The 21,898-nt window shown below is 55.7% G+C and overlaps 1 protein-coding gene across 4 annotated transcripts in view; it reads right to left on the bottom strand.

Annotated features, from left to right (window-relative positions):
- Window positions 1-1,682: 1,682 nt before the first annotated feature.
- TOM1 (target of myb1 membrane trafficking protein) overlaps window positions 1,683-21,898 on the bottom strand; it is a 47,273-nt gene continuing 27,057 nt past the window's right edge. For 2 of the 4 annotated variants that reach the window (XM_025398645.1, XM_025398643.1), the window contains exons 8-15: window positions 18,827-18,960; window positions 16,303-16,336; window positions 15,820-15,913; window positions 14,879-14,999; window positions 10,576-10,651; window positions 3,909-3,968; window positions 2,686-2,728; window positions 1,683-2,597 (exon numbers count right to left, since the gene is read on the bottom strand). In XM_025398645.1, coding sequence (XP_025254430.1) covers window positions 2,443-2,597; window positions 2,686-2,728; window positions 3,909-3,968; window positions 10,576-10,651; window positions 14,879-14,999; window positions 15,820-15,913; window positions 16,303-16,336; window positions 18,827-18,960 — 717 coding nt within the window. In that variant the 3' untranslated portion in view covers window positions 1,683-2,442. The remainder of the gene's footprint in view (window positions 2,598-2,685; window positions 2,729-3,908; window positions 3,969-10,575; window positions 10,652-14,878; window positions 15,000-15,819; window positions 15,914-16,302; window positions 16,337-18,826; window positions 18,961-21,898) is intronic. The other 2 variants (XM_025398646.1, XM_025398644.1) reach the window with 1 other exon arrangement.

Genomic DNA, 21,898 nt, shown 5'->3' on the forward strand with positions numbered 1-21,898 from the left:
TCTGCATTTCACAGTGCAAAACAATGATTGAGTTTACGCCTGTCTTTCTTGTCCCTTTCCCTCCCACGTGAGCCCACAGGGCTGGCACCTGGCCGCCTCACTTCTGTCTGGCAGGCACCTAGCGCTATGCTGTGCGCAGCTGGCTCCCAGGGGATGCACCCACAGGGATGAATGAACGACCTGGCAGTTTTCACCCTTAGCAGGGCCCTGAGACCCCCGCCCCCAGCCCTGGGAGCCATCTGTGGAAGTTTCCTTGTGTTTCCCAGCTAACACAGGGAGACGAGGCCTCGGCTTTGATCCTTGTAAAATCACAACTCCCCTCTAAGAGGTCCCCAGTTAAGTAGGGAGAGAATGAGGGAAGCAGGCAGTGGGGTGTGGGTGGGGCAGGCGAGGCAGCAGTGAGGAAGGTTGGGGGTCCCGGTCTTCCATTACTTAGTGTATAACCCGGCAACTCCCTTCTTCCCCCAGCCTCAGTTTCCCCAGCTGTAACTGGTGGCCAACATCATTGACCCCATAGGGCTGTTGTGAGGTATGGAAAGGGCTGGGCCAGGGTAGGGCACCTGGCAGGGGCTCACAGATGCCCTGGATGTGGCAGAGAGCGCCTGGCCTGGACCATGAGCATCCTGATGGCGGCAGGGCTTCCCGTTCCCCTGCCTGGTGCCACTGTGCCTGCCCTCAGCTGCTTTCCTTGCCCCAACTCCATCTTGATGGCTGGGCTGGGCCTGGTCTCCTGTATGCCCAGCTCCAGACCATACCTCAGATGGCAGGTGCTGCCTGCCCACTGCCCATGGGAACCAATGGCTGCTCACACAGACCCGGGCCCTCTCCCAGGAGCCCAGGACCCTGTGGACTCAATTGCTTCGGCCCCACACCAGCCCCCTCCATTCCGCAACCGTGTCCTGGGCCAGGAGGCTCCAACATGCCTCGGCAGTGATTCCCGGGGAGTTTGGCCTAGAGATCCCACACCTGAAAAGGTGGCACCCCAAGACCTGGGGCTCTTGAGCTGCCATGGAGGTAAGAGCTGACCCCCAGCACCTGACCTGGGGCCCAGCGTCTGGAAATGTGTGCCATGTCTTCCCAACTTAGCCTCGGTGCCTGGAAAATGGGCAGGATGCGCTTCTGCACGAGGAAGTGCTGGCACATGACAAACAACTGCAAGAGCTTCCTCCTGTGAGCTGGGCGGTTTGAGTGGCTCATGGAGTCGTCGACTTCACGTGTATACATCGAGGATGCTCACTTTGCTTCTCCCAGGCTGTTGTGATGATACGAGCCAGTGTGTAGCCCCAGGCAGCGCCTGGCACCTGGCCTCGGAAGGCCAGCTTCCTCCTGTGGCCTGTGTACCCCACATGCCCACGCAGTCCACACAGGCCCCAGCCCTTGTGATTTGTGTGCTCTGTGCAGGGCAGAAGCTGGCCTCACGGGACAGCAGCGTGAAGTGCCTCGAGGAGGGAGGGATGTCAGCTGGGGAGGGCATGCATCCTCCGGGCAGGGGCGGTGGCTGGAGCCTGCCATGTGAGGTGGGAGGTGCGGCACCTGTGTAGTGTAGCTGGGTGCTTGCTCCTGTCCTTCCACCTGCACCATCTACAGATGCTCACCTCTCGGGTGGCCCCCAGCCCAGCCCAAAGTAGTCGCTGCCTCTGTGAGGCCAAGAAGTCATTTCTCACCGGGAGACTCGACAGTGCTGCTAGCAGGGTGGTTTTCTACCTTTAATTGGGGACACAAAAGGCACCCCTCCCAGTACAAGAGGATCAACCAAGAGGTGAGCCCCAGTGCTGTGGTGCCCGGCCAGAAGGAACAGAGGAAGGATGGAGGACAAGGCAGTGGAGGGGCAGTGGGGCCCCAGCGGCCCCTGAAGCCTCACCTGCAGCCTGGGGCTGGTGAGATCTTGCCCACTGCGTGCAGAGTTGCAGCTTCGTACCTGGGCCACCGCAGCTCCTCAGAGGGTCTCCACACCTCCACACCCTGCCCTTGATGGCCAGCCAAAGCCATGGGGCCCCACGCAGCAGAGCGGGGAATGGACAGCAGGCTCGGCATAATTTCCACTGTGGCCAGCTTCCAGCCAGGCCTCGACTGTGGGCTCTGAAGGGCTCCATGGGGCATGGGCCTGGAGCAGGGTATCACTCAGTGAAGGAGAGTCACACTGGGTCAGCCAGCCAGCCAGCCTGTCCTGGGGCCTCCACTTCTCAGCAAAGTCTCATGGTCAGCTGGGGTGGGATAGGAAGCGGAGCAGCCAGATCCCACGGCAGTGCAGACCTGTCCCCAGTTCATCCCACTGCCTCCACACCCCCAGCCGCAGCTGAGGCAGCTCCATCTTCAAAGAGGAGAAAAAGGGGGTAACGAGCCACCCCCAAAGCAGCCTTGACACCAGAGGAGGGAGAGAGGTCCCAGCCTAAGGGTGTGAGAGCAGTGGGGACCTGGGCTGCAGGGTGCCAGACCCCACACTCATAAGGCAAACAGCATGTCATCATCTTTCTCCTGGGTCTTCTTCCGGGGTGCTGGGCCAGGTGGGGGACCCGGGGGCCCCTCAGCTGAGGGGCTGGAGAGGTTGGGCAATCGATCCGCGGCTTTGGCCCGTTCTTCCAGGAATTTGTCAAATTCTAGAGGAAGGGGTGAGGGTGAGGGTGAGGGTGGGCTCTGAGGCCAGAGCCCTGGGGAAAGGAACGGGCGGGCAGGGGCGGGGACTACTACCTTCGCTGGTGACCCCCTTAGGCTCTTCCGCATCATTCCCCTGGGAAGGCAGAAGAAAGGAGGCAGAGGTTAGCGGGGCCCCCAGCACAGTCAGCCTGGGGCAGTGGGGCCACAGCTCCGGCCCTGCTGAACCTGAGCATTGGGTCCCAGCAGTCTCTGCACGCCCCCGCCACCCAGGTCCCAGGACCTGGACCTGGGCTCCTCCCTGAGCCGTGGGCCCTCCTTGGGTGGCACCTGACTTCCTGAGACTTGTTTTTCCTTCTGTAAAATGGGGGCGGGGTGGGGGCTGAAGCTAACTTGGAGGGTTGCTGGGAAGCTGAAATGATATAATATGCCACACGCCAAGCCCAGCACCTGGTGCCCAGCGGGTCCTTGATGAGTGCTGATTCCTTTCCTTGAGAGGGTCACAAGGGGTGGATGGTCCTCACCCCCGGGGGCAAAGGCTAACACCCAGAGGCTGAGGGCCATTCATGCTAACACTGCAAACGAGGGAGGGGTGAGGCTTCTGCCACCAGACAGAAAGCCTTAGTCCGTGCCCTGTGGCTTAGTCCTGGGCAGAAACGGTCTGTTCACCTGCAGAAGGCGGCTTCTGGGCCTGAAGTGCCCAGGCGCCCATGTGGGCCTTGGTGCCCAGAGAGGGGATGGCAGATGCTGGGGTAGGAGCCCTGGATGGAGAAGCTGGGTCTGGCCCTAACTCTTCTGCACCCTGAGAGGGTGGCAGGGCTTGGGGTCCCCATGACTGGCACCCGCCCTCCTCCTCCCGGGTACTTCCCTTTAGAGGACAGCTGCTTATCAGTCTTCTGATCTGTAAACAGGGTGGGGATGGGTTCTCTCTGCAAGTGGCTGGAGTCTCCTGAGCTACTGCAGGTAAGAGCCTGGCGCCGTTAAGCTTCCTCAGTTAGCCTCTCTAGCCTGCCCCGACATCCCTAAGGTGGGCTGACACCCACTGGCACCTCACCTTGGGAGCAGGCTCTGGGAAGCAGCTGAGAGGCTACTGTGCCCAGGCCTTCTCTGGGGGAGGGGGCGTGCCAAACACAAGGTGGGCAGGTGGCAGGAGATGGGGACTTTAAGTGTGCCCCTCTGCTCTCAGGGTGCTATATGCTATACAAGAATACCCTGGCCCCGTGGGTCATTTCTTGGTGAGAACAACGGGTCCTCCTGCTGTGTGGGTGAGGAGTGGGCCTGAGCCTTTGCGTCCAGCTGACTGGGCCCCAACGTACCACGTCAGTGGACAGCCACTGCTCGATGTCCTCCATGAGGCAGGCCTGGGTGACTGGGATCTGGAAGGAAGGTCAGAGGGTGAGGCAGGGAGGGCAGTGCCCTGGGTGACAAGGTGGAAGATGTGCTAGCTCAGTGCCCGGCAGCTGGGTGGCCCTGGGCAGCCTCCCAGCCCAGCCTCAGCTGCCTAGCTGCCCGGACCCACCACTGGGCCCGTTGTGCCAGGCTGTGGGCAAGGGAGGTGCAGAGCCAGGAGACTAAGCAGGGGACAGGGCTCCCAGCAGCTGGAGCAGGGCCAGGGGTCAGAGGGAGCTCCCTCCCCTTGAGGAGAGGAACCCCAGTTCCGACACACCCTGCGGGTAAGCGTTCTAGGCTGGAGGAGGGGCTTTGGGCAACGGCCTGGGGCAGGGGCTATGCCGAAGGTTCTCAGGAGCATCTGACAAAAGACACACCAAGCCCAGGGACGGACCCCAGGCGTTTTCTCCAGCCATGAAGGCTGGGGTGGGGACATGGTTAGTGGGCCAGGGGTCCCCAGGTTCCATTCCCTGCTGCCTCTGCAGACGCAGACTTCACGATAGAAGGGGGTATAGCAGGGCCTGAGAGCAGAGGTGCCACGCTGACCAGGCAAGGCCAGGTGGGTAGACCCAGAGAGGCGGCATTACAGATGGGGACATTTCACTTTGGGCCACAAAGACATGGGCTGTGCCACGATGGCTCCCACACAGGGGCAGGAGTTGGAGGCTTTCTCCTCTAACGGCTTCTGCGGTGGCAGACTCCAGTTGGAGGTCATGGGCACAGGCTTCAGAGTCAGAAAAAACTGGATCTGGCTCACCCCTTAACACAGTGTGACTCTGGGCGGGTTACTTAACTCTCTGCGCCTGATTTCCCTCGTCCTTAGGGTGAGGCTAGCAGCAGTACTTACCGTCCAGGTGGCTGTGAGGATGAAATGGGATGTCAAAAGCTTAGCACAGGGCCTAGCATGGAGGAGATGCTCAAGAAACCAATAGGCCAGTTCCTATTTACAATTAATCAGTGATGGCACTAATAGCACTAGTTACTAGTTAGCTACTTTAGAAAAGACAGTCTTTCCTCAACCAGGCCAGTTTGGTTTCCAAGCTCCGTCACCCAGCACCTGAGGACCCCCTAGGCAGGAGCAGAGCCCAGAGAGAAGGCAGGAGACGACTTCCCAGCAGCAGCGGCAGCAGCCAGCGCCCAGCTGCCCACACCGGCTCCCTCTCCCGCTCCGCTATCCCCATCGCCTCTTAGCTGCCAGAGGGGCTACCTTGCCCTTGCCCGAGACTCAAGAGTGGGAACTGGGCACAGAGGAGCTGCGGAAGCTGGGCTGGCCGGGCCAACCCGGGAACAGCCTGAGCCCTGGGGCGCCGCAGGGCCCTCAGCTGCCCCTCTTCGCTCCTCTGGGTCTTCTCCTGGGTCCCACTCCCTTGGACAGCAGCACAGTGCCCCACGCCCACGCCTCGCAGGAGCCCTGCGAGCAACCCCAGCTTTCCGGGCGGCCAGGCCTGGCCCCTGCTCACCATGCCTTGTCTCACCATCCAGTCACTGAGGCTCTTCTCACAGCCGCCTCCCATCTGGGTGAGAGAGAGTCACGCTGATGGTGGAGGGCCGGCAACGCCAGGGCCACTGGAGGGCGCAGCTTCTTTTTTTTTTTTTTTTTTTTTTTTGAGGCGGAGTCTCGCTCTGTCGCCCAGGCTGGAGTGCAGTGGCCGGATCTCAGCTCACTGCAAGCTCCGCCTCCTGGGTTTACGCCATTCTCCTGCCTCAGCCTCCCGAGTAGCTGGGACTACAGGCGCCCGCCACCTCGCCCGGCTAGTTTTTTGTATTTTTAGTAGAGACGGGGTTTCACCGTGTTAGCCAGGATGGTCTTGATCTCCTGACCTCGTGATCCGCCCGTCTCGGCCTCCCAAAGTGCTGGGATTACAGGCTTGAGCCACCGCGCCCGGCCCGAGGGCGCAGCTTCTAACAGGGGTGCGCCTTTCTGGTCAGGAGGCCTGCTGCCACTTTGGGAGACGTGTGTAGGGGTGTGTGTTTAGGTGTGTCGGTGTATGTGTGTAGGTGTGTGTAGGGGGGTGTGTAGGTGTGTCAGTGTATCAGTGTGTAGGTGTGTGTGTAGGGGGTGTGTAGGTGTGTCAGTGTATGACTGTGTAGGTATGTCTATGTGTAGGTGTGCGTAGGGGTGTGTATGTAGGTGTATGAGTGTAGGTGTGGTGTGTGTAGGTGTATGAGTGTAGGTGTGTATGTGTAGGTGGAGGTTGTGTAGGTGTAGATGTGTGTGGTGTGTGTAGCTGTATGTATAGGTGTGTATGTGTTTATGTGTAGGTGTAAGTGTAGATGTGTGTGGTGTGTGTGCAGGTGTGTGTGGTCGGTATAGATGTGTGTGTAGGGGTGTAGGTGTATGAGTGTGTAGGTGTGTGTAGGGGTGTGTATGTAGGTGTATGTAGGTGCGTATGTGTAGGTGTGTGTGGTGGGTGTAGATGTGTGTGGTGTAGGTGTATGTGTAGGTGTGTATGTTTATGTGTAGGTGTTGGTGTGTGTGCAGGTGTGTGTGGTGGGTATAGATGTGTGTGGTGTGTGTGGTGGGTATAGATGTGTGTATGGTGGGTATAGATGTGTGTGTAGGGGTGTAGCTGTATGAGTATGTAGGTGTGGTGTGTAGGGGTGTGTATGTAGGTGTATGAATGTAGGTGTGTATGTGTAGGTGTGTGTAGGTGTAGATGTGTGTGGTGTGTGTAGGTGTGTATGTGTTTATGTGTAGGTGTAGGGGTATGTGTGTAGGTGATGTGTGTGGTGTGTAGGTGTAGATGTGTGTGGTGTGTGTGTAGGTGTGTGGTGGGTATAGATGTGTGTGGTGTGTGTGTAGGTGTGGTGTGTGTAGGGGTGTGTGTGTAGGTGTATGAGTGGAGGTGTGGTGTGTGTAGGTGTGTGGTGGGTATAGATGTGTGTGTGATTGTGTGTGTGGTGGGTATAGATGTGTGTGGTGTTAGGGGTGTGTGGTGGGTATAGATGTGTGTGGTGTGTGTGTAGGCGTGTGTAGGTGTATGAGTGTGTAGGGGTGTGTGTGTGGAGGTGTGGTGTGTGGAGGTCTGTGTGGTGGATGTGGCGGCCGGTGCAGAGGGATAAGGCAGGCATTGCGGTACCCACCGGGGGGGGTGAACCACAACAGCTCTGGGATGCCAGCACCCTGGGTAGGCTGGGGCAGAGCTGACGGCAAACTAAACAAAGCTTCTCAACTCTCTCCACAAAGATCCCAGAGGCTGGGCCTCAGCGACCCCAGGACAGCAGGGCAGGCGGCTGTCAGATGGTCTGGAGGCTCCCAGTGGGGTCTGATGGGCACTCAGGTTTTATAAACATCAGTTTATCCAATCTTCTCACATTCATCCATGGCACACAAGCAGTTTCCTAGGGCCCCAGAGTGGAGGGAGACGAGAGTCCTGCTCCCAGCCCATCGCCCTGTGCCTGGCTGGCCCAACCTACTCAGACCAGCATGGGGCCTGGCACATGGCACACGGCACACAGCGGGCACGTCAGGGAGTGAGGAACTAAAACCTGGCACACAGCATGCACCACCACCTCGTCACACGACTTGAGTCCTGCTCGGAATCCCAGGGCGCGAACATGGGCTGCCCACAATTGGCACTTGATTCTGTTTCTTTTTTTTGAAATAGAGTCTCACTATGTTGCCCAGGCTGGAGTGCAGTGGTACAATCACAGCTCATGATAACTTCGAACTCCTGGCTTAAGTGATCCTCCCGCTTCAGCCTCCCGAGTAGCTGGGACTACAGGTACAGGCCACCACGCCTGGTTTTGATGCCGTTTTGTACTTTGCTGTTGGGAATCATGTTCTCACGGTTTAGTGGGTGAAGGCCTTACCACCAGCCAGACTCTAGCACCCCAGGAGCAGACATTTGCTCAGTTTTAAGAAATCATACCCTGATTTGGCAGAAATGGCTTAAATCTCCCAGGTTATCAGAGAGAAGTGAGTGCTAACCGGTTTCTTAGCTTCTCTTTGCTGCCAGTGGAGTTACGTGGTGTGTCTTCTCTCTGTGGGCGGGTTGCAAGGTGGTGTGGGAGCCAGGACACCTGGGCGCTAGTTCTAGTCATGCCTGAATTGCTGTGCACCCCTGGGGAAGTGAACCCTGTCTCTGGGCTACAGCGGGGGCGGACTGGCTGGGATTGCTGCCCACTGGGCGGTGAAGTCAACCTCTGACCACAAGAGGCCAGGTGGCCTGAGAGGAGAGCTCCTACGGCAGGCTCCCAGCATGTCAGTTCTGATGAATCCTGACACACTGGAAGCCTGAGGCTGAGGAGGGAGACACACACGTCCACTCACTCTCCTTTGCACTTAGGGCTTTTCACAGCTCTAAGGTTACCAGTGTGGCTTAGAAGCCAGGCAGAACAACACCTGTACTCTGGGCAGGGTATCTCCCAGTCCTCAGCCTCAGTTTTCTCATCTGTAAAGGGACCAGGACATGGCGGTACTGTAAAGCTTAAGTGCCATAATACTATACTGTGTGCCAGGCACCATGCTGAGGACATCACACTTGTGGTTTCACTTAACCTCTCCCTGGAACTCAGTTTTCTCATCTGTAAAATGGGATAATAACATACCCTAAGGGTTTGACTCGCTAAGACAGGGGATGCAAAGTGCTTAGTGCAGGCCTGGCCCGGAGCACAGGCTCAGCAAATGATGGCTCACATCCAAAAAAGGACGAGGCTCTGACTGGTGTGTGCAGTGGATGTGACACGGGTGTGCAACGTGCTCTGCTTGGTGGCAGGTCACACACCACACATAGAAGGTACCGGATTCTCTTGCTGCCCACTGGGTGGTAGAGTCAACCTCTGTACGAGAGGCCCAGGTGGCCAACCCGTGTCCCCTACCTTGCCCTGTTCTGACTTGGGAATGGTTCCTGAGATGCTGGGAGACCCAGGAGTGGAGACAGAGTGCCCTTGGGAGTCACGAGGACTTTACCCACAGTGGACTGGCCTGGATGGTTACCACAACTCCTCCCTCCCTGCTTTCCTTCTTTTCCTTTTTTTTTTTTTTTTTTTTTTTGAGACGGAGTCTCGCTGTGTTGCCCAGGCTGGAGTGCAGTGGCAGGATCTCAGCTCATTGCAAGCTCCGCCTCCCGGGTTTTTACGCCATTCTCCTGCCTCAGCCTCCCGAGCAGCTGGGACTACAGGCGCCCACCACCTCGCCCAGCTAGTTTTTTGTATTTTTTAGTAGAGACGGGGTTTCACCGTGTTAGCCAGGATGGTCTCGAACTCCTGACCTCGTAATCCGCCCGTCTCGGCCTCCCAAAGTGCTGGGATTACAGGCTTGAGCCACCGCGCCCGGCCTCCTTCTTTTCTTGATACAGGGTCTCACTCCATTGCCCAGGCTGGAGTGCAGTAGTGCAGTCTCAGCTCACCGTAACCTCCACCTCCTGGGCTCAAGAGATCCTGCCACCTCAGCCTCCTGAGTAGCTGGGACTAAAGGTGTGCGCCACCATGCCTGGCTAATTTTTAAATATTTTGTAAAGATGGGGTTTCACTATGTTGCTCAGGCTGGTCTTGAACTCCTGACCTCAAGTGATCTGCCCACCTCGGCCTCCCAAAGTGCTGGGATTCCAGGTGTGAGCCACTGCGCTCGGCTCTCCCTGCTTTCCGAGCTTCCATCCTGATCTTTTAGATTGCAAGTCAAGTCCCTCCTGTGCTCAAGACTTCCCTGTGGCCTGCACCTCACTTAGGATGCTATCCACAGGACTCCTAGCTGCCCTGAGGTCCCCTGGTCCCTGATATACCCCTAGAGCTTCATTTCCTACCCACAACCCCACACTGGCCTCAGAAGTCCCCATGCTGCCTTGAGCCTCCTCAGCCCCAGGTCTGCCACCCTCATTCCCCGGGACACCCAGGTCCTGCTGTTTCTAACTGTTTCCCATAGGACCTGCTCTGTCTGCTCACTTGCTGGAGCAGAAATTCTCACACGGCCTGAAAGGCATCCAGATACACGTTGAAATGCATAAGAGAATGGTTCTTGGAGGTCTTGCTAAAGGGTGTGGGGGTCACCCACAAAGTGTGTTTGGTGCTGGACAAGTGGCTGTCACTCAACACACAGTCAAGGAACTAAACGGAATTCAAACAGCACCCTTGCATTTCTCCCCGCCGCTTTAGGGTCTGCTCTTCTATTCCTCTCTGCCCACACTCCTGCAAATCAAGTCTCCTGAGAGGCAGAGAGGAGTACTATGGAATGGGCTCTAACTCCACATAAAGCTCCCTACATGCATCCTCTCACACTTCTATTATAAACATGTAGAGGTGCTAGGATAAGCCCCAATGTACAGATTAAGAGACTGAGGGTCAGAAAGGCCAATCATTTGCTTAAGGACACATAGCTGGTAAGTGGCAGAGCTGGAACGTGGAGCCCGGGCCACTGGTCTCCAGTTTCAAGTCAGGCTTAGGTCTGAATCCTTGCTTGCGAGCTGGGGCAAATGGCCTGGCCTCTCTAGCGGTTTCCTCTGCTGTAAACTGGGAATAACCACATTAGCCAAAAAGAACTGACTTGAGGGCCAAACGAGGAAAGGCCTGCGGATGTGCTGGGCCAGTGCTTGGCCAACAACAGCACCCAGTGGGTGAGCATTCCCTCACCTCCTTCAGGAGGGCCCCTCTGCTTACCGCGCCAGTGCTCTGCTGCCGGGCGTCCAGGGCTCCAGCCAGGCCGTCTGTTGCTTGGGGGGCTTCATATTTTACCCTGAAACAGAGACCACCCAGCCATCGGATACTGCCCTTACTGATGGCTGATGCAAGAACGGAGCAGGTTGGGGCACAGGTTGAGGGCTCCCAGCCTCCAGGCCTCCCCGCAAATGGTAGAAAGGGTCTCATTTCCTGCCTCTGGAAATTAGGATCTGATAAGTGACGAGGATCGGGATTGGCCAAACTCAGGAGACTGGGAAATAGCTCCAGTGCCGCTCGGCTCATGGAGAATCCCTGCAGACCCTTTCTTGAGCAGTCTTGTTTCCTATTTGATAGACTGTGGTTCTGTATGAGGTTGTATTTGAACAGGGGATTCCATTCTGCTGCTGAAACACATCTGTAGAATGCTGGGTGCAGTGCCATCTTATCTGGCACTGGCTCACCAGCACAAAGACGACCACCCATACTCTGCCCCCACCCGTCTCAGTAGCATGGGAGGTGGCTTCGTTACAGCTCTTCTAAATGTCCCCTGGGGGACGCCAGCCAGCCAGCCAGGCAGGGTGGGGAGGCAGGAACTGGGACGGCACGCAAGGCTGATGGGCTGGGAGCGGCAGAGGCTGACCCTGCAGCTGCTGGGCAGATGAGGAGAGGCAAGGAGGGGCATGTTGTGTGTGAGGTTACGTCTTCTGGGGAGCAAGAGAAGAGCCCAAGTGAGAGGAGAAGCTGGCTGAGGAGGAGAGGCGGCTGTGGTGTCTTTCCCAGCTGCTGCAGTGGGGGTGTCCAGGGCAGGTGTTGGGGACCCAGCCCTGTTGCAGGGAAAGAGCCCCGTTATTCTCGCCTTGAACTGCCGGCAGAGAGGACTTCAGCACCGGCTCAGTCCAGCTTTGAGGCGAAGAAGCCACAGAATTCTGGTCACAAAGGGGAAGGCCTGCGATTCCTGTTATGGACAAGGCCACCTGACACGCTAGTGAAGCTAGTGAAGCCTAGTGAAGCGGGGGCTGGTCTCACCGAAGGCTTCAGGAACTGGGACTGCATCACATTTAACTCTTGCAGTACCAACTTGCTTTCCAGGAATGGAGTAGGCTGCCACTGAAAGGGGCTTACTGAATATGACCCCCAGTTCCTACGCAGTCATTTTGAAGAGTGCTGCTGTCTGTTCCGTCCCACCAGGGGCAGAGTTTGCTGGTGGAGTGTGACCACTAGCTGGGGCTTCCATCCATGGCAAGTGAGCCAGTGACTACGGCAGGGCCCTGCTGGAGCCAACCTTAAAGCCAGTGGTGGGCGAGGTGGGGCGTCAGGTCGCTCAGTTCTGACCCAGAGAAGACCTGCTAACTGAGGGTCTGGCGGTGGCATGTTGCGGTCTCTAAGACATGCTTGGCACATTGTGGGTAAGGCTGAAGAAGGCACGCCCAGCCCCAGGAACACGCAGAAACCGATGCTTTCCCTTCACTCAAAAAAACTATCAGCCCTTCCTAAGTGCTCCTTGCCAGCTCTTTCTTTCTTTCCTGCCCACACATGGCCCTGAAGCCTGGCTGTCCCTGAGGGCCACACCTGTGGCAGTGGAGGGCCAAGCACTCCCCTGGAGGAAGCCTGCGCTTCCTGCACTGGGTGGTGGCCCCTGGGCCTGGGCCTGCTGCCCCCCGCCCAGGTCACTCCTTAGGTGGTCCCAGTGAGGCTGTGGGCAGGGGCTGGACCTGGGCCACTGGGGTGACACTTGTCTAAGTGCTCCTTGTAGAGAAGGCCTCCGTGTACAGCAGCACTGGCGAAGAGGGTGGAAGGACACCCCTGCCTCTGTGAAGGCCTGGCCAAGGCATCCCTGCTGTGGCTCGCCTGGAAGCCCTACTGCTCCTTGGCACTGAGTGGACGGGACTGGCTGCAGGAAAGGCTGACGGTGCCAGCTGTGGTCAAGGCTGGAGCAGAAACAGCGGCTGATAAGGAGCCGGTTTCCCTGCAAGCCAAGGCAGAGCCGATTGCAGGCTGGTGTGACGTGGGGAGCCAGGCAGGTACAGGGAGGGGCAGGCTGGACACCAGGCAGGCAGAAAAGGCCAGTCAGGTGACCAGAGCTGGAAGATCCACCAGAAACATAAAGGGGTCAGCCAGGCAGGAGAACAAAGGGAAGAGGAAATGGATGCTCAGGTCCATGCCTGAGCCTGCGGGATGTTTTCTGCCAGGGTGGAAACCAAGCCCTGGGGAGCGCCTGCAGGAGAACCAATGGCCTGAGAAGGTGCGTGATGTCATTTCAGCTGTGCCTAACTGAAGGCAGTTTCAAAGATGAAAATCTGATAAGAAAAAAATCCCTCTTGTGCTCCCTCCTGCTCATGTTCCCTCCTGCTCATGTTACAATAAAATCAATTGCTTCTTTGTAGCCCAGTGGGCCCCATCAGCATCCTGCCCCCTTCCCTGTGTGAAGGGCGTCTTTCCCAGCTGCTGTGCGGAAGCCAGGGCACCTCTCTCCCACCCTGCCTCTGAGCCTTTGCACATGCTGTTCCTAGTGCCTGAAATGGCCTTCCTATCACCCAGCACCTGGTCCAGCCCTGAGTGCCCTCTGCAGAGTTGCATGCCCCCTTCTCTGTGTCCACAGAGCCTGGCGCCCCCTCCAGGACAGCCCTTTGCCTTCGCAGCGGTGGTCCCGGTGCACGTCACACTCCCGTGAGACTGTATGCTCTAGAGGACAAGCTCCTGGTGTGCTTTTCCCTGTCCCCCAGGGCCTGCTCCCCAGAGGAATGATGGTGCAACAGCAAACCTCAGCCAGGCTGGTGACCAGGGCAGGCGCCAGGACTCTCCAGTGTGGCCAGCAGTGTCGCCTGCTGGGGCCTCTGTGGACGGGCCACCTGCCTGGCTGCAAGTCGCACCACATTCATTAGCTTGCCTCTGCAGGGTAGCCTTGGCAGCAACCCTAACACCATGGCAACCGTGAGCTGCTGGTCCCAGGGTACCTGGGCTTAAAAGTATGGACTCTGCCCAGACTAAAGACGACATAGCTAACAGCTGGGGCAGCCCTAATGACCCAGCAGGCTGCAGCCTGTCAGATTTGACCTGGATTTGTGGGTTTGGAGAGGTTATCCCTGGGCTCTCTGGAGGCCCATTGACAAAGTTCCAAAAGACACCAGAATGATCTCTAAGGAGCTGAGTGGGGTCAGTGGGAGGATCCCATAATCTAGACCTTTCCTTAGCTAAAAGAATCCTGGCGGCCAGGCGCGGTGGCTCACGCCTGTAATCCCAGCACTTTGGGAGGCCGAGGTGGGTGGATCACGAGGTCAGGAGATCGAGACCATCCTGGCTAACACGGTGAAACCCCGTGTCTACTAAATATACAAAAAAAAAAAAAAAAAAAAAAAAATTAGCTGGGTGTGGTGGCGGCGCCTGTGGTCCCAGCTACTCGGGAGGCTGAGGCAGGAGAATGGCGTGAACCTGGGAGGCGGAGCCTGCAGTGAGGGGAGATCGTGCCACTGTACTCCAGCCTGGGCAACAGAGTGAGACTCCGTCTCAAAAAAAAAAAAAAAGGATCCTGGCTGCCCAGAGCTCAGCCCTGGGGGTCACAAGCAAAGGGCTGAAGAAAATATCAAGCAGACTGTTCCTCTTACAAGCCTGTATGGGGCCAGCTCTCCCACAGGTCCTGGCAAGGGGCTGGACCCTAGTGGACACACTCAGGCCACGTGCCTATGCTGCTGAAAGCACCCCCTGAAAACGCATGGTGCACAGGGAAGGGCAGAGCCCCAGTTCTGGGGCAAGGCCGACAGAACCTGCTTAATCTTCTCTGGAAATTAATGGTGGCTATGGAACAACAGAAAAAGACTTGACTTGAAAGTCCCTGAGGATTTATCAGGAAACTTCCCTGCTCCTGGAGGGCTTACTATGCAATACACAGTGCAGGGAAGAGGGGGCTGGGTGGAGACACTGTGTTTTGAAACCAGACAGCCCTAGGCTCCTAACCTAGTGCTGCCAAATATTAGCTGCTTGACCTGGGGCAAACGACCCTGCCCCTCTCTGTGCCTCAGTTTCCCCCTCTGATCAGACTGTGTAAGACTCTGGCATACAGTGGGTCATTAGGTACCCATCCCCCACCTAGCACGGCCTGTGAGGAACGCAGTCTGTCAGCTGACCACAGGGCTCCCAGGCCATGCTGCACTGACTTAGGGGATCCTAAGGGGAGTGCAGCAGGGACCGTATACCCTTTCTCATGGTGTGCCCACCATCAAGCTGGGTTCAAGGACCCCAAGAGAGGCTTTCCCCAGCAGAGAGCCACCTAAACTGCAGGGGACCAAGGCAGGGCCAGGACACTCACTCTTTCCGTTGGTCAGCCAGTGAGCTGCCCCGTGTCAGCGCAAACATGTCAAACTCATCTTCCAGTCGACCAGAGGCCTCCAGAGACTGCAGGCCAGCTCTCACACTGCTGGAGCCCAGGTCTGCAGGGACAAAAAGGCCACCTGAAGGACCCATCCACATGCCGTCCTTGCGTGCTGAGCTGCTGCTGAGCTGCCTGCTGCCAGGCCCAGGGCTTGGTGCTGGGGAAGCGGCATGTGGGTGGGGGAATGTGCGAGGCAGGCCACCTGCTGGCTGTGGGGCCTTGGGCAAGCGGCTTCCTCTTTCCAGCTTTAGTTTACTCACCCCTCCTGGGGCTGCTGTGAGCATCAGAGAACAGGCAAAATGCTAACCACTGATTCTGCTAGGGGAAGTGGCTGGGCAGGAGGACAGTAATCAGATGGGTAGTCCAATGTTTCCAAAAGTATAGCATTAGTGATTCAAAATGGGATGCTAATGATTTCCTAGGGCTTGGCATGAAGCAGACAGTAAATTATATTAAAACCTATCACAGTGATAACAGTGACAATGGCCAGCTACTCAACCTGGGCCTGGCACGGTCTAAGCGCTTCTCATACACGAGCTCCCTACTCCTGCTTCAGAGAAGGAAAGGGAGGCTCAGGAGGTTTAAGGAACCTGCCCAGGCTCACGTGGATGATGGAAGCCATGGAGCATTCAGTGTCGAGGGCCAGTCCTAGGATGGTGGGATTCTGAGACCCAAGGCGGCCCAGGACTTGTGCGGCTGCCAGGGGCAGTTACCCTGAGTGTCCCATCTTGCAGCAAGATTCAGCCTGGGACCCCAGCAAGGTGGGGTCTAGACTGACATTCTGCCGTGGGTGTATAACAAGGGCACACCCAAAAACTGCAGGGGTGCCAACAGTACCATAATGTACCCTCAGCTGGAGCCCTCCAAACCACACTTACTCATTCCTGCCAGCTGGGATGAGAGGTTGCCGGTGGCTGCTGGCTCAGGGCCCATGTCGATCAGGTCAGCTGCCGGCTCAGCCTCACTTGGGGCCTAGTGGGAAGGGAGATGCCCTGATCATCCCCTCTGTCTGCAGCTTCGTTCCTTTCTGTCCCAAGCATTGGGGCCTGCAGGCTTTGCCCAAGGATCTGTCACCAGGGCTCCAGTAGCTAGGACTGGGCATCAGGGGATTTCCTTCCTCCCCTCTGGCTCCAGCTTAACTGGACTCCCTGGGAGGCTGGGGAGACTCTTGGGCATCAGGTGGTGGCGGAGCCTTATTTACCTTAAAGGGACAGGGGCGTAAAAAGTTAAAAGGGGATTTCTCTCTAGGCCTGGATAAAACAGCACCACCCTGTCTGGTTTACTGGGGGAGGGAGTTGAGAACGACACTCCTTCTTCCCATGAACGTGGCTTGATCTAGTCACAGAAAAGAAGCCTTTTACCTTGGTGGTCTGGCCTGTTCGGAACCGTTCAAACCTACAAGACAGAAAAGACACGAGTTATGGAGACAGACTGAGACAGGCCCCTGCTGCATGGCCAGGAAGAGCTCTTCAAACTGTGGGTCTCAACATCAACACACTGGGTTATGATCAGGGTGATGATACATCTGGTGTGTCCTGGATAGATCCAGTTCATGCCTGCTGTCCCTGGATAGCTAGCAGTGCTCCTCTTTCACTTGCAAAAGTGTCCCAATTTGGATGACCAATTATAAGGCAACCTTAGTCGTGAGTAGCATGAAACAAATAAATAGGAATAGGGACAGCAAAGAAAGCAAATAGAACAGCAAAGAAAATAGGAATGTATGGCACACAGTAAAGGTAAGGGCTGTTTCATGAAACTTGTTTCAATTACATATTTGTGTGTGTGTGGGTTAGTGGCTCTCTTCAGGGGTGTAAGAAAGATACATGTATCTCTAATCTTGCTTTCTGGAGCTACTTAGGGGTCAGTGAGGTAGATCGAGAAGACTTTATTCCGGGGTCTGTTCGAGTTGTGGCCTTGTCACTTATCACATGACCCTGGGTAAATTATGTTCCTTCTGAACTTTAGTCTTCTTGTCTAGAATCTGCAGGCACCTGCCTCCCAGAAGTGGTGAGGCCCAAATTAGGACATAGGTATAAGTGACTGCGAACTTGAAAGCACCGGCAGACATTAAGCCTAACGACTGTGGGTATCTGAGAGTACCAGCTGCTACCAGATGGGGCCCCTCAGTCACCTCACAGCCCAAACCCCAAAATGGCAGGGAAGAGGCCTTTCATTCCACTGGGCCAATGAGCAGGAGAAGCTAGGCAGATGTGACCTGCAGGGTACCCCCTACTCTCCACTGTTTTAGAATCAATCAGTGAGTGTCTTTTGATGGAGAATGACACAAAAAATGAACAAGGGGCTGGAGGAGGCTGGAGTAACTTGTGTCATTTATTGGACACCCTGGACTGCTAAGTGCTTTATAGGCACTGTTTCACGGACTCTCCGTTATGCCACAAGCCTCATTTTATAGACACAGAGGAGGTGTGATGGGCACGCAGTTTCTGCAGACCCAGCAGTCCTTCTTCTCTTTCCTTTTTTCTTTTGAGAAGGAGTCTTGCTCTGTCACCTAGGCTGGAGTGCAGTGGTGCAATCTCGGCTCACTGCAACCTCTGCTTCCTGGGTTCAAGCAATTCTCCTGCCTCAGCCTCCCAAGTAGCTGGGATTACAGGTGCCCGCCACCACCCCTGGCTAATTTTTTTTGTATTTTTAGTAGAGATGGGGTTTCACCATGTTGGCCTGGCTGGTTGCAAACTCCTGACCTCAAGTGATCCTCCCGCCTCGGCCTCCCAGAGTGCTAGGATTACAGGTGTGAGCCGCTGTGCCCAGCCCTTCTCCTTCTTTTGTAATAGCACCCAAGTGCTCTTTAGAGGAACTGCTCCCCCCCCATTTCACATCATCCCGGTGGGGCTGCCATCAAAGGGCCCTCTCCCCCACCCCAGCTGGTAGACACAATGAAGCTAAGCCAATCCAACTCGCTCTTGGGGATGTGACTTTTGAACAGAATGATACAAGGTGGGCAGGCAGGTGTGGTGGCTGATGCCTGTAATACCAATGCTTTGGGAGGCCAAGGAGGGAGAATTGCTTGAGGCCAAGAGCTGGAGACCAGCCTGGGCAACACAGTGAGACCCCTGTCTCTGCAAAACAACAAAAAAAAGAAGAAAAAAAATTTAGCTGGGTGTGGTGGTGCATGCCTGTAGTCCCAGCTACCTGGGAGACTGAGGTGGGAGGACTGCTTGAGCCCAGGAGGTTGAGGCTGCAGTGAGCTGTGATCATGCCACTGCACTCTAGCCTGGGTGACAGAGCAAGATCGTGCCTCAAAAAAAAAAAAAAAAAAAGTGGGCAGATGTTTGTGAACAGGTGTTTGTGCTGATCCATTTATTGATGGCAGCACCCTGGGGACATGGTCCAGAAGTTTCTGCTCCTGAGATATTTGAGCTGCTCTGGGATCTGTCTTTCTTGCTCTGTTGGGAGATGTCAGTTTCACTTTTCTCTGGATTCTGAAAGCTACCCATTTAATAAAGATTATTATCCTAACAAATTCTTTTTCTGCCTAAGTTAGCCAGAAATGTTTTGTGTAGCTTGCAGCAGTGAAGTCACTTGTCTAAGGCCCCAGACCCAGGAAGTGGTGGAGTAAGGACACACCAGGCCGGTCTGGCTGCAGGGCCACACTCTCAGCTGTGACCTGTGACCATCCCCCAGGGCTGGACTTGGGCACAGGCAGCAGGGCTGACCCTTGCGGGGGATGCAGGGTGGGTATAAGGACGGGCCCTCAAAAACATCCTGGAAGAAGAGAGCTGAGGCCACACGCCCCTAGGAGCCTGCCTTGTGTTTGAGAGGAGGACGAGAGAAGGCTCAGACGGTATGAGACCAGGAGAACAAGGCAGAAGGGAAGGGAGAAGGTTGGGGCAGTTGGCCAGAGGCCAGGGGAGGTGCTGGGGCTACCGTTCATGGCGCAGGAACACGTTGTTGAGATTGTCATTGACGATGAGCAGCTCCTCTGTCAGCTGCTCATTGGCGATCTGAGGGATGAGCTCCAGGACCCGCTGCTGCATGGCTCGGCACGTGCGGTTGAGCTCCTGCCAGGAAAGGAAGTGAGGCAACCACAGTCACATGACTCAGAGTGAGGCCATCTCTCATGCACGGGCCTCCAGCCCCTGCACAAGCCTTGGAGGAGGGAGAGGTGTCCAAACTGGACTTCAAGTTTCCACGGAACAGCTTTTTGATCAGGCACACATGAACTTGAACTTCACTTCCAAGTGTTAGATGCTAAAATTTAATCCACAGGAAACCATCAACATGTCTAACTGTACTGCCGGTTTAACTTGGCTTCGTGCAGATTCCAGAATAAAGGTTGTGCCACCTTCTTTCCTTAGTCGGAAAAAACTGAGTCTGCAAAGGCTGACGTTGAACAAACTGCAACTTCTGGAAGTACGCTGTGATTTTTGCAACCAAAGCATACAAAATGAATTAGATGACTGCGACCATTAGCCACAAACCTCGATTTCGAATTTTTGCCTCACTTTTCTCACTGGCTGATTTTTTTGTCTTTTTAAATAAACTTTTAGCTTCAGAATAATTTCAGATTTTTCAGAAGAGATGCAAAGATAGTACCACAAGTTCCCATACACCCTTGACCCTGGCTTCCCCTTAGTCTGGCATTTGTCAAAACTGAGACATTAAAACTGATAAAATAGTATTAACTAAACTGCAGACTTTATTCAGATTTCACTAGGTCCTTTGTTCTAGGATCCCACAGTGCATTTAGATATCACGTCACTGACTTTTTTTTTTTTTTTTTTTTTTTTTTTTTTTTTGAGACGGAGTCTTCACTTTGTCGCCCAGGTTGGAGTGCAGTGGCACCATCTCGGCTCACTGCAAGCTCCGCCTCCCGGGTTCGCGCCATTCTCCTGCCTCAGCCTCCCGAGTAGCTGGGACTACAGGCGCCCGCCACCGCGCCCGGCTAATTTTTTTTTGTATTTTTTAGTAGAGACGGGGTTTCACCGTGTTAGCCAGGATGGTCTCGATCTCCTGACCTCGTGATCCGCCCGCCTCAGCCTCCCAAAGTGCAGGGATTACAGGCGTGAGCCACCGCGCCCGGCACGTCACTGACTTTTAACCAGTAAGCATCATATTTAAACTTATGAAAAAGAAAAATATTGGCCAGGCCCAGTGGCTTATGCCTATAATCCCAGCACTTTGGGAGGCCGAGGCGGGTGGATCACCTGAGGTCAGGCGTTCAAGACCAGCCTGGCCAACAAGGTGAAACCCTGTGCCTACTAATAATACAAAAATCAGCCAGGTGTGGTCATGTATGCCTGTATCCCAGCTGCTTGGGAGGCTGAGGCAGGAGAATAGCTTGACCAAGAGGCAGAGGCTGCAGTGAGCCAAGATCGCACCCACTGCACTCCAGCCTGGGTGACAGAGCGAGACTTCGTCTCAAAAAAAAATAAAAAATAAAAAATAAAAAACCATAGACATATGGGTTTTCATTTTTAAGATTGCTCAATTGTTTCTTCAGGTACCTGTCACCAGGTGAAGGTGCCTGGGTCAGGGCAGGTGCTTGGGTCCTGAGGTCCAGGGAGCTGCCCGGCATTGCCGACTGCGGCCTCACGCCAGCATGCCTTTCTCCTGGAGGCAACACTGAGGCTAGGCACTGCCCAGTGTTTATTTTGGCTGTCATGTGGACCCTGTCCCCCGCCCCCTCCAAGGTCAGGCCTCTGGGATTTCCTCATTGCCCTTAGCACGGGGGCAGGGCGGGTCCTTTCAACATCCTGTGGGCTCCCCTCCTGCTCTCATGACTAAGCACAGGGTGGCTCTGCTTCTGCTTCCCTGCTGGCTCCTCTCAAGAGCAGAAGAGCAGCACTTGGAGCCAGGTTCAAATCGCAGCTCTGCTATTTACCAGCCATATAACCCTTGACGTGTTATCTGATCTCCCTATGCCTGTTTCCTGACCTGGAAAATGGGGGTGGTGAGGATTACGTGAGTGATGTGAACCAAGTGTCCACATACAGCTTGGGGCAGGGGAAGTGCCCAATGCATGGGAGCTGTCTCTGCGTCCACCTTGCTCAGCCTTCTGAGTCCCCAAACTGCTCACACCTCACGGCCTTGGCTTGGGGCGTACGAAGCTGCCTGCGCAGTCTTCTCTCTTCCGGAGCCCTTACTGGGTTTCAAGTTTGCGTATTCATTCGACTCTGAGGCTGCTCCTTTTCTCCCCACCCTGCACCACCAAGTGAGGACCCCTGCACAGTCGGCTCGGTCAGGCACACAGACACGGTGGCGAGGAAGACACAGCGCTGCCCTCAAGGAGTCTGAGGCCTGGTGGACGAGCAGCAGGAACTCGCACAGTTACACAAAGCACTATGTCCCCTCATGAATTCTGGTGACTCCTGGGCCTTGGGGGATTCCTAGCTTTCTTGGTGCCTCTATGACCGACCTCCACACGGAGGGTGCTTTTAGCCAAATTCAGTGCCCCTTCTGCTCCAGTGACCCCCAATCTGGGCTGGGGCCATGGCAATACCACGTGACACACGGGAGCAGGCACCACTAGCTCCACCTGCCTCGGCTCCCCAAGACCAGTGGCTGGCGCATCTCAAGGCTGGCACCAGCCTCTCAAACCTGCCTGCTGAGTCTCGGATTGTGGATGGTGGAAATCTCACCTTCCAGCTTTTTCTCAGGACCCCGTACTGGGTGCTTTACTCTGCACCAGGGACAAGCCTGGGTGTTTTCCATGCAATGCCTTATTTAACTCTCACGTCAAACTTGTGCCATAAAGGCTATTGTTAGAGCAACCTTACAGATGAGGAAACTGAGGCAAGGGGGGCTACTTTGTTCAAACCAGAAAGTGGTAGAGCTGCGGTCTGATTCCAATCTGATGGCGTCCAAAGTCCCTGGTGGTAACATGGCCCCAACTGTGACCAAGGAGTATGGAGTAAGCCATGAAGACCGTCATGAGGACTGGGAAAGAACGCACGTGGGCAACTGGGCAGGAGTCATCTGAGCCCCAGGGGGTGGTGC

Source organism: Theropithecus gelada, chromosome 10 (assembly GCF_003255815.1).
Source record: "Theropithecus gelada isolate Dixy chromosome 10, Tgel_1.0, whole genome shotgun sequence".
In the NCBI taxonomy this organism is placed as follows: domain Eukaryota; kingdom Metazoa; phylum Chordata; class Mammalia; order Primates; family Cercopithecidae; genus Theropithecus; species Theropithecus gelada.